The 13,064-nt window shown below is 36.5% G+C and overlaps 1 protein-coding gene across 1 annotated transcript in view; it reads left to right on the forward strand.

Annotated features, from left to right (window-relative positions):
- Positions 1-13,064, forward strand: part of LOC124593766 (venom protease-like) — a 175,324-nt gene that overhangs the window by 123,398 nt on the left and 38,862 nt on the right. The window contains exon 6 of the mRNA XM_047132115.1: positions 1,130-1,389. Within this exon, the coding sequence (XP_046988071.1) occupies positions 1,130-1,389 (260 nt within the window). The remainder of the gene's footprint in view (positions 1-1,129; positions 1,390-13,064) is intronic.

Genomic DNA, 13,064 nt, shown 5'->3' on the forward strand with positions numbered 1-13,064 from the left:
CTCAGTCTTCCACAGCCCTGACACCTTCTCTCCTACTCACTGCACGTGGTCCTTCTCAGCTCAATGCACCACCTTCCTGGACACTGACTTCCACAATCCTGATGGCTCCATGCATACTTCTGTCCATATTAAGCCCACTAACCAATAACAGTACCTGGATTTTGAAAGCTTTTATCCATTCCACACCAAAAGATCACTTCCCTATATTCTGACCGCCTGTGGACGTCGTATCTTCAGTGGCCAGAATTTCCTTGCCCAGTGTGCTGAAGATGCTACTAAGGTCTTCTCACTGACACTGTCCCCCAAACCTAGTTCACAAACAATTTTCCCATGCCACACCCTCACACACAACTTATCCTTCCACAACTCCAAAGAGACAGCTGTAAAGGAGTGGACCCCTCGTAACCCAGTACCACTGCAGGCTGGAACAACTGAACTTTGCCCTTCATCAGGGTTTTAACTATGACAAGAAACCAGGAACATCCTACTCACTATCATTCCCATGCTCCTAAAATGGTTGTCTGCATCTCACCCAATGTAAACAGTACCCTAGTCTATCCCTATCTCTAAGCCACATCCACTCTTAACCTCTTGCCTCATGGGCCATATCCTTATGAAGGACCCAAGTGCAACACCTGCAAGATTCACTCACCCAGTACATCCTACTCCTCCCCTATTACAGGTCTGTTTCCCCATCAGAGGGGGGGGGGGGGGGGAGGGGGGCTGCCAGTGAAAGCAGACAGGTTATACACCAGCTCTGCTGCAGTTTCTGCACATTTTACATGAATATGATCACCAGTCAACAGTCCAATCAAATAAATGGTTTATTGGAAATTCTATTTCTATTTGTAAGACATCTTCAAACACTGAAGACAGTGTATGTAACAGCAACATCTTCATAGGCAGGGAAGTTATCTTCCATCAATAGGATACAATTTTATTTAAGGCACATTAATTTTTGTTAACAGTCATTACATCTGAGCTGCTAAAATGAAACATTTTATTTGCAGCGTTTCATATACAAACTGTGAACCATACTGATGTCAGTTATAGAAAATGTTACTAACTTGTCTTTAAACACATTATTTTTACTTATTTCTTAACAAAAAGGTGCTTTAACAAATTACAGATATCCTGCAGTAATAGTTCGTCTTGGTGAGCATAATCTGAAAAGTGATGATGATGGAGCACTTCCTGTGGATTATCACATTGCAGATTTAGTGCGCCATCCTGAATACAAAGGACCAAGCAAATACAATGATATTGCTCTGTTACGACTTAGTGAGCGTGTGAATTTCACGTGGCCTATACGACCTGCTTGTCTCTACACACATGATAAATTCTCAGATAGCAGGGCAATTGCTACTGGTTGGGGTAAAACTGAGTATGGTGAGTATAAAAAGTGAAATGCAATAAATTTAAAAAAAATACACCCTATTGCAAAAATGTAAGAGCAAAAAATTATTTACCTGATAATTTGTATGAGTAATGAACTGCCTTGCATAATACTTCAAAAGTAATCAATTGTTACCTAATTCGAAAGTACAAAATGTTCCAAAACCACATACAAAATATATTGTAGAAGATACCTGTAAGAATGAAGTGAGGATATAATAGTGTCCAGAAAGCTCATCTAATGTTGCTACAGAGCATCACAAATATAGGCACCAATGTGTATCTGCAAATTTATAAACCCATTGAACTGCCTCCTCTGTAGGTATTCAGTGAGTGTCATTTATGACAGCTTAATGTAGTCAGATAATAATTTAGGTGGCAACATACATACAATTTATTTCTAAAAGTAGTATAATTTGCAGTTTCAGCTGTTGCAGTCTTCAGATCTGTTATGAACACAACAACAGTGGGATGGCAAACTCATCCAATTAAATGAAGATAATCTATAAAATGCCTAGAAATACTTGAGTGACAAATAGAAAAACAATAACATGACTAACAACCATGCATACCAATAATACATAATGACACAAAACAACTGCTGTGACATTATCTGAGGTACAGAGGCAAGAGAGAGTGCTGAGTTCACTATTACCAGAGTCACATCAGCGTAATGTATCTGTGCTTAATATACAAAGGATTAAAAAATAATCTAAGAGTAAAATTAAAGTTAAAAATACTTTAACAAACTTTGTCAGTGTGTCTTCAGTCCTGAGACTGGTTTGCTGCAGCTCTCCATGCTACTCTATCCTGTGCAAGCTTCTTCATCTCCCAGTACCTACTGCAATCTACATCCTTCTGAATTTGCTTAGTGTATTCAACTCTTGGTCTCCCTCTACGATTTTTACCCTCCACGCTGCCCTCCAATGCTAAATTGGTGATCCCTTGATGCCTCAGAATGTGTCCTACCAAGCGATCCCTTCTTCTAGTCCCGTTGTGCCGCAAACTCCTCTTCTCCCCAATCCAGTTCAATACCTCCTCATTAGTTATGTGATCTACCCATCTAATCTTCAGCATTCTTCTGTAGCACCACATTTCGAAAGCTTCTATTCTCTTCTTGTCCAAATTATTTATCGTCCATGTTTCACTTCCATACATGGCTACACTCCATACAAATACTTTCAGAAATGACTTCCTGACACTTAGATCTATACATGATGTTAACAAATTTCTCTTCTTTAGAAACGCTTTCCTTGCCATTGCCAGTCTACATTTTATATCCTCTCTACTTCGACCATCATCAGTTATTGTGCTCCCAAATAGCAAAATGCATCTAATACTTTAAGTGTCTCATTTTTAATCTAATTCCCTCAGCATCACTCGACTTAATTCGACTACATTCCGTTATCCTCATTTTGCTTTTGTTGATGTTCATCTTATATCCTCCTTTCAAGACACTATCCATTCCGTTCAGCTGCTCTTCCAGGTCCTTTTCTGTCTCTGACAGAATTACAACGTCATCGGCGACCCTCAAAGTTTTTATTTCTTCTCCATGGATTTTAATACCTTCTCTGAATTTGCCTTTTGTTTCCTTCACTGCTTGCTCAATTTACAGATTGAAAAACATTGGGGTGAGGCTACAACCCTGTCACACTCCCTACCCAACCACTGCTTCCCTTTCATGCCCCTCGACTCTTATAACTGCCATCTGGTTTCTGTACAAATTGTAAATAGCCTTTCACTCCCTGTATTTTATCCCTGCCACCTTCAGAATTTGTCATTTGTCAGTGTCTGCTTCAGTATTTTAATGTTAACACTGAAGGTCTCAGAATGATCAAATGAATATGTTATGCAAAATATCAAATGCAAGAAAAAAAAAGTGTCACTAACTAATAAAACTAGGCAACTAAAATTGGTCAGAATATGGAAAGGTATATCACTATTAAAATTTACAAATCTCAGCACATTTTGGTCAAAGCCATTGTTTTTGACAAAAATTTAAGGTGCTAAATATTAGACTCAGAAAGATGAAAATTTATACTTTAGCCTCAGATTCATATAAAAACAGTAACTAAGCCACATCAATAAGCTACCTCCATTAGTTTTCAAGTTATTTACTAAAAACCAAATTTGGAATGCATATGTCCTTATTCATTATAAATCAATTTTTGCAATAGAAAGTTCCAATTAAAGCTCTCAATTACAGTAATAAAATGATGCATCTGCACCATATTTAAAAAATGTATCATAAATAACTATAAATACAAGGAATCTCAATGAGGCAGATCAGAGATCATCTTCTACTGTTGGTTACATTCTAAAAATTCTGTCTGGCAAAGTTTAAATGCAGTCAAGCTAAAACTTTTTCAGTAACTAAAACAAACATAACTCTATTTATGTAATAATTAAGAAGACAGTTATTTGTTAAATGACAGACCTATTAATTAATATGGGTCTGGGAAAGGGTCCTATCAGGTGCTGCTACCTCTGTCTAGGGCACTGATAGCATGTGTTTCATTTGGTGGTCCATTGTGCCCCCATATAAATACAGCTAGACAGGTACTGGTAGAAGACACTTCACTCTGAAATGGTAATTTGTTTGTGTTAGTCAAATGTCTGCATGCATTGGGCCTCGGATGACATCAGAGTTGGGCAGAGTTGAACGCATTTTCAGTAACAGTAGGAAGTGAACTCATGAGGATTGTACACCATCCTGGATGACTCAGATTTCACAAAATTCTGCCGCCCATAATGTTGACAAAACTACATAGTAAGTGGTGAGATTATTTTCCACTTTTAAGGCAAGGAATTATCTTTTGGAGATTAGAAGTCAGGGCAACAGACCATTTTACTTGGAACTTCCCATAGAGGTTGCCCCTGAACTGTTAATAGTGTTTTCCCCTTAGGGGTATTATTATTATCATTAGGAATATTAAAGTATTTTGTGCATGTGGTCTTTTATGGAATATATCAAACAATTAAAAATAAAATTTTAAAAAATTATAGTCATAGTTCTTGATCTCAGTAAGTAAACAGAAAGTAGGAACACTTTCTTTCAGTGAGCACAAAGAGTAATGTAGATCTGCAGATTAGAAATTACAGTCAGTATGTTCTCTATCACTTACTGGCTGACAGCAAAAAACAGTTTTTAGGCTCTTGTAAATGGCAAAGGTAAAGCATGCACAGACAATTTAAGTGTCTATTATAATGACATAACAAAGTAATGATCAATTAGGATAATTACCCACCACCCCACAATGCAAAATATATAAATATCAACAATATCTGTACACATAGGTACAAAGTAAATGCTGGTGATGTCCTGGGGACATCATATAGAACAGTACAGACCACCAAGCTAGTGTACATAAGTGAACAGTAGGGTAAATTCAGAGGTAAAAAAATGCAATATACATAAATGTTAATTAAAATTCTTTCCTGTGGCAAAATGAGCATCTGACAATAAAACATACATTGAAATCCAATGTGTGGAAATAAAATCCATGCTTAAAAACCATGTACAATGGGTAAAGAGTAACACTAGAAATCCATTACTCTGCCAGAGTAAATACCATATCACTGTGTAAAAGTCATAATAAAAGATGGAACAGTAACCTCAAATGTGCTGATAGAAACATTCTAGCATGACAAATCAATTCAACGTAGCCATAGGAGAATATAATCAACAAAACAATGATTATTTAATTAAAATCTCAATAATCAATAATGCATTTGGAATGGAATCTAACTAACATGCACAATGGCCTCTCTCTTAGAAGTTGTTGTTTCCCTATGGCAGAGCTTACAGAAGGAGGCCCAGACTCTTTGCTGCTGGTGGCCTTTGAACATGCTGAATGCCAGGTTGCTGCTCTCAGTAGATCATAAATAAGAATTCAGATTAAACTCACTCTGTTTGTTCAGCACTTATCCTGGTTTTCAATTTCTATACATGTAACTACTGAACTACTGATAGCCTTGGGAGAGCCTGCCCTGACAAAACTCTTATCATCTGGTGAGGAAGATGTATGAGACAGACAAAATACCATCAGACTTCAAGAAGAATATAGTGATCCCAATCCCAAAGAAAGCAGGTGTTGACGGATGTGAAAATTACCGAACTATCAGTTTAATAGGTCATGGCTACAAAATAATAACACAAATTGTTTACAGATGAATGGAAAAACTGGTAGAAGCCGAGCTCGGGGAAGATCAGTTTGTTGAAATATGTGAGGCAATACTGACCCCATGACGTATCTTAGAAGATAGATTAAGGAAAGTCAAACCTATGTCTCTAGCATTTGTAGACTTAGAGAAAGCTTTTGACTGAAATACTTTCTTTCAAAACCAGATGGCAGTTATAAGAGTCAAGGGGCATGAAAGGGAATCAGTGGTTGGCAAGGGAGTGAGTTAGGGTTGTAGCCTATCCCCGATCTTATTCAATCTGTATATTGAGCAAGCAGTAAAGGAAAGAAAAGAAACATTTGGAGTAGGAATTAAAATCCATGGAGAAGAAAAAAAAAACTTTGAGGTTTGCTGATGACTTTGTAATTCTGTTAGAGACAGCAAACAACCTGGAAGAGCAGTTGAACAGAATGGACAGTATCTTGAAAGGAGTATAATAAGATGAACATCTACAAAAGCAACACAAGGATAATGGAACGTTGAATTAAATTGGGTGATGCTGAGGAAATTAGATTAGGAAATGAGACACTTAAAGTAGTAGATGAGTTTTGCTGTTTGGGGAGCAAAATAACTGATGATGGTTGAAGTAAAGAGGATATAAAATGTAGAATGGCAATGGCAGGAAAGTGTTTCTAAAGAAGAGAAATTTGTTGACATGAAGTATAGATTTAAGTGTCAGGAAGTCGTTTCTGAAAGCATTTGTATGGAGTGTAGCCATGTATGGAAGTGAAACATGGACGATAAATACTTTAGACAAGAAGAGAATAGAAGCTTTTGAAATGTGGTGCTACAGAAGAATGCTGAAGATTAGATGGGTAGATCACATAACTAATGAGGAGGTACTGAATAGGATTGGGGAGAAGAGGAATTTGTGGCACAACTTGACTAGAAGAAGGGATCGGTTGGTAGGACATGTTCTGAGGTATCAAGGGATCACCAATTTAGTATTGGAGGGCAGTATGGGGGGTAAAAATTGTAGAGGGAGACCAAGAGATGAGTACACTAAGCAGATTCAGAAGGTTGTACGTTGCAGTAGGTACTGGGAGATGAAGAAGCTTGCACAGCATAGAGTAGCATGGAGAGCTGCATAAAACCAGCCTCTGGATTGAAGACCACAACAACAACATACACATAAGTTCCCATTTCATACAGTAGACTCAACATTTGTCATTTTGGGACCTTATCAGTACATTGCTGTTTTCCTGCATATTTCCTGCCACATTCTTTTCTTTATCCAAATGTTTACCGAATGCACTCTTATTTCAGTTATACATATTCTCTAAAATGATTTGTGAATTTTTTCCCCATCTGATTGATATAAAACTTTCCACAGTCCTTGGGGTTGATCGTGCACATGCAGGATTCCAAATATTTGTTGCTGTTGTTGCCAACTTTGTGGCATAACCTTGAACCAACTGTACCTTTTGTTCGAAACCCAGTTTTTTCTTTTTCTGATTCCTGTGCAACTCTTTTTGAAAGTGAAATGTTGTACGACGTAGTAACAGACTTCTTGTTATGTGAACCTATTGTCTCCTTGTCACATATTTTGACCATAACTTGCAATAAATGTTGAGTACATTATTTTCCTTATATCCATTTGACTTGGCTACCTGTTTGCCTTCAATACATGTTTAAAAAATCTGTTTTCGGACAAAGTAGTCAATCTTGTGAATGTAAAAATGACAATGAAGTGGATCTTCAAATTAAGGATGTACTTTTTAATATTACTCATTAGTTGAAAACAGGCATAATAAAAACACTATTGCTGAAAAAAACATTGTTTGTGTGTAGGCAAACTCAGTAACTTCAAACAAATGGACTGAGCACTAAAAGCTAACCAATATCTATCCAGATCAGGTCATCATGAATGTAATGATACAAAACATATAGACTCACTTAAACACCTAAATTATAAATGTACCAGGAGCTAACAAGGGGAAGGCTGCTGTCACAATTTATTATTGTGACTACATCCAAAAAACTGAAAAATTTACATATAACTCTGATTCAGTGGGACAATATGAAAGTTCAAGACATACAGAATAATATAAAAAATCAATCATGGTAAACAAAAGTAAATTATATATAGAATAATAAATTTCAGTGATTTTGTGAGAAATGATTTGCTGCCTTCCACACACATTCCCAAATCTAGAACACAAGAAATGCAAAGTTTCATTGAATGAAAAATTATTCTAGACAACAGAAGGAGATGCTCTAATGATCATTTTTCAGTTTCCATATTCATTTTTTACACAAATATCATACCTAAAATTAACATAGAAATGGGTTCATAAGGTGTTAATACTTTGTCAGCAGCATGGTATGGAAGGTATTTCCTACCAGTACTAACTATTTCTCATGCCAGTGCTATGGAATCATACTGTTGTTAAATAAAATTCAGGAATTTTCAACAATTGAGACCCAGCTCAAGCTCTCATAAACATCAATCATATAATCAAAGGCTAATGCTCAACATCATTTTTCCTAACTTCCTTATATTCATATCTCATAATTTCCTACAGCATATCATCATCATCAGAAACACAATGCATTACAAAACACAGTACGATTAAGTCTATAATATTTCATTCCCCTAACATCATTATAAACCCCATAACCTTCACATACTCTTTGTAGTTCATAAGACAATAAACCTTCACATATCACAGCACTACTTCTCAACATAAACCTCATCAGCGTCAAATAATAGCTCACAAAACCTCATAATACTAACAATATGCCTCAAAGAGAAAAATTGCTCTGCATTGTAATTCTTGTATTCTATTCATAATACTACAACATGTGATATAAGCCAAGAAAAAATACATTAGTCATTAACTTCACAAATGTCTGAAAAACATCACTCTCCATTATGCCTCTGACTCATCTATGTCAAAAATTTAATTTTTTTTACACATGTAAGCTCATTTATGTTAGATTACTAGACTGACACACACACACACACACACACACACACACACACACACACACACTGAAGAGACAAAAAAAAACTGGTACACCTGACTAATGTCTGAAGCAATGCTGGAGGTAATGGACACCATGAATCCTGCAGGGCTGTCCATAAATCCATCATGTCTGGGGAATTTGGTGGGCAGCAGAGGTGTTTAATCTCAGAAGACTGTTCCTGGAACCACTCTATACCACTTCTGGATGTGTGACGTGTCACATTTTTCTGCTGGAATTGCCCAAGTCTGTCAGAATGCACGATGTACATGAATGGATGGATGCGGGCGATTAGACAGGATGCTTGCATATGTGTCACCTGTCAGTGTCATATCTGGACATAATAAGGCCTCATATCACTCCAACTTCACTTGCCCTTCACCATTCTAGAACCATCCTGAACAATCCCCTGCTGACAGGCAGGGCCCATGGATTCATGAGGTTGTTTACATACCCATACTCACCCATCCACTTGATACAATTTAAAATGAGACTCATCTGACAAAGCAATATGTTTCCAGTCATCAACAGTCCAGTGTTAGTGTTGACGGGCCCAGGCAAAGCATAAAGCTTTGTGTCATGCAGTCATCAAGAGTACATGAGTGGGCCTTCAGCTCCTAGAGCACTTAACAATGAAGTTTTGTTGAAAAGGTCACACACTGACACTTGTTAATGGCCCAGCATTGAAATCTGCAGCAACCTGTGGAAGGGTTGAACTTCTGTCACATTAAGTGATTCTCTTCAATCATCATTGGTCCCGTTCTTGCAGGATATTTTTCCAGCTGCAGTGATGTCTGTGATTTGATGTTTTACCAGGTTCATGATATTCATGGTACAGTCATGAAATGGTCACATGGGAAAATCCCCACTTCATCACTACCTCAGAGATGCCGTGTCCCATCGCTCTTGCCCCCACTATAACGCAATGTTCAGACTGACTCAAATCTTGACAACCTGCCCATTGTAGCAGCAGTAACCCATCTAACAACTGTGACACACACACACACACACACACACACACACACACACACACACACACACTGAGACAGTAGATGACAAACACAAGCAAAAACAATAAATCAGATAGTCAATGTGGACATAGTAGAAAATTTTCCACATCTGAAGTAGCAGTGATTTCACCTCCATTTATCATTTCACTGTACACTACAATCTGCCTACAATGTTTGATTTCTACTTTCCTCCAATGTCATTCTTTACTTAATATGGCTGGTAACTATTTTTTTTTTATATAGTAGCTCAGTTAAATTATTATTCCATATGGTTCTATACTTTGATGTTTTCAAAACTCAGCTAAAATTTTACTTTGGCTCTTACCTTAGATTCCTCCATTAACTACTTTCTCCACCTACAGATATTCAGCAATAATGTTTTACATGATTTCCTGGTTGTAAATTACTACCATATGTGATACAAACTTTCTAGTCCATTACTTCCTCAACATAGTTCTCCACAGTACACCATCATAATCATCATTATTATAATTATTCTCATCATAAACCATAAGACATTTTCATTAATTCTCACTTCTCACAAAATATTCTCATTTTACAATTCACCACTAACCATTAACTCATGAGGTGACTTTTCTGTAACGTATACTATGACATGTGGTCTCTGAGACCCCTGTCTTTAAACTAAGATTTAAACTGTAAATCATTTGAAAATTCAATTTATGTTTATAACTATATAAGTGTTGTTTAAATACTCCTTGATGATTTTATTGCACTAAATAAGGCCAAAAACATTTTATTTTTGTATCAAGCAAAAACCAAATACTTTTGTGATGCTTTCTCAGTAGTATACAAAACAAACTGTCTCTATGTTCTGTAAAATTATGGTACCTCTGTAGAAGCAAATTTTCACATACAACTAATTTCTGGGGTTTAAACTTGCATGTAAAAACTGAACTCAATAGCCAGAAAATGAAAAGCTGCAAAATTCATGTTAAGTACTGAGATATACATCTTTTTTACCACCATTCAGAACACATTTAACTAACACTAAGTATTTTGTTGGAGAAACAAGAGGTCCTCATCACCATTGTCTTGAAGTTCTTCCTATGAATGGTCCTCTTGTTCATTAGCAGAATTGTGATCACTGGCTATTGAAAAATCTTTGTCTTCTTTGTGTACTTCTTGTTCTATATGATTGACATCATTCGCCATCCATTGACTAAAAATTTCATCGAACTTAGAGTGTGCAAAATTTGCACAAACTTGCTAATACATTTTGTACTGAACTGACGAAAGTGTGTGCATTGTTCACAAGGCGCGGTCTACGAGACCCCATCACATGTCAACAACACATGTCAACAACAATCAAATAAAGCAATAATGCAACTGACAATAATAATTTGTAAGGTTGGTGATTAAAAGTGTGTAGGTGGTGTATAAAAACATTCCGCCATAACTGACCTATGAGAGTGACGTGGAAAATTCTGGCACAGTCTGGGAGACCACACCTCATGAGTTAAGGGCTAAACATCATCAATAACAATAAACTCACTTGACAGAAACATCATGATAGTAGCATAACATTCATTTTTTCATTACCACGTTACAGATTCCAAATCCAGCATTATGACATTCAACATATTATATATCACAAAGAAAATTACCTTAAGAACTAAATTAAATGCTCAGGGATTGATTGAAACTTGTAGTTCTTGAAAGAACATAATAAAATATAAATCATGACCTCTTTACAACCAGTAGAAAAGTAACACTGCACATGCCAAAGTAATAAGTTACCACATTCAATTGCTTTGTGGAACAGATACATATAACTTTTTTCTTTTCTTTCTCATTTTGCTACAACTGTGTTTGCTTTTCAGAAAGAAAATTGTTACCATTTACTCTATTCTGTTCCTTCTGATGATAATTGTTACCACTGTGATTATGGTGCACTCTCCTGTTGTGATTATTACTGTGACAATTTTGCTTAGTAACACTTTCAAAATCTGTGCGTCTATTGTAGTTGTATTTAATTGTTTTCTCAGACTTTGACCAAAATATACTTAAAAATCCTCTCTCAGAGTCTGCATAAGTTTTGCCTGTTGTGTCATTCAAACAAGACACAGTCAGGGCAAAAGCACCGCAGGTGCAAAGATGCTAGCTGGTGTCAGTGCCACAGAGACTTGCCACTTACACCATGGGCAGCACTGAGGATGAGGATATAAACTTCACCTCAGAGAATTGCCGGCTGAGTACAGTCCACTAATGACCAGACAGCAGTGGACAGAAGCCTACTTGGAAAATAGAAGAGCAGCTCTCACTCACTTGGTTATAGACCATTGACCAGGGCTGACTTAGACAGGGAACATCATTTAATGAACTCTTAGAAGTGGACAGACAGTTGTGAAAAGCATTTTCTATGTACTGAGAAGTTGACCTATGATTATTTGCACTTAGCCATTGAGGGCCTTTTTGTGTTACATTAATGCAGTGTTGCAGATTTCATTATTCAACAAGTTGCAAAGATAAGTAAACCTTTTTAATTAATTTGTCTGACTTTGTTACTAAATTTTTCGAGTGTTGTAGAACTTTCATTCTCCTATCCTGTTACTTGACCTCAGGCATAGCTTGTGTAATAGTGGCAGGGAGTAATTGTCTTAGTGGTGTACTGCACCAGAAGCCATTTCACGAACTCACAAACTCAGCCTACTACAACAACAGTGGCAACTTGGCCTCCACAGCAGTAGCAATGAGACCTTCACAAAACTGGCAATGAGGGTTTACAGAACTGGTGACAAGGGTTTGGCAAACTGGTGACAAGGGGATACCACACCATCATCGTTAGTACACTTATTTGTCCAAGTTAATGCTTCACCTTCCAGAAGCTTTTCAACAAACTTGATTTTCATAGTATCTGTCATATTAGACACAAAATTATCTCTGCAATGCTGCAGAAAACGTGCAGGATGTAAATTACCTTCACTTGAAAAGTTTTTCACTGGAATGTTGCAAAACAGGGTACCAACACTGTTAACACAATTTTGATTAACTACATCACCAGACAATTCTTCAAATTTTTTACACAAACAGAAACACTACTTTCGAGGGTGCTAGTTTTGCTTTTACTTAATTTTGCATTTTCTGTGAGTTTGCTGTCTACTGTTTTCACCTGTTAACAAAACTGCATTCAACAAGTACCAGTTTGCTATCAACATTTGTTTTCAAAGTCCAAATTCAACTATTTACAGTTTTGTCAACAGTTTTCACTCCCTCATGCAAATTTTTGAAAGCAATTTTGTTTTTCTTCCTATCTTCAGTGATCTCATCTTTGACATTTTTAACTTCTTTGTTAAAGTTACGTTCAATTTCTTTCATTTATAACTCAACAGACTCTATTCATACATCTAATCTACCATTTTTTTGATTAATATTGTTTATTTGAGCAACAGGAGAGTTGTTTGATTTTATCAGTATTCAATAAGACTTTTAAATGACCAATTTCTGTTAACTGCTTCTTATTATAGAATAGAATATTTTTATTAGCCT

The sequence above is a fragment of the Schistocerca americana genome, chromosome 2 (assembly GCF_021461395.2).
Source record: "Schistocerca americana isolate TAMUIC-IGC-003095 chromosome 2, iqSchAmer2.1, whole genome shotgun sequence".
Taxonomy (NCBI): domain Eukaryota; kingdom Metazoa; phylum Arthropoda; class Insecta; order Orthoptera; family Acrididae; genus Schistocerca; species Schistocerca americana.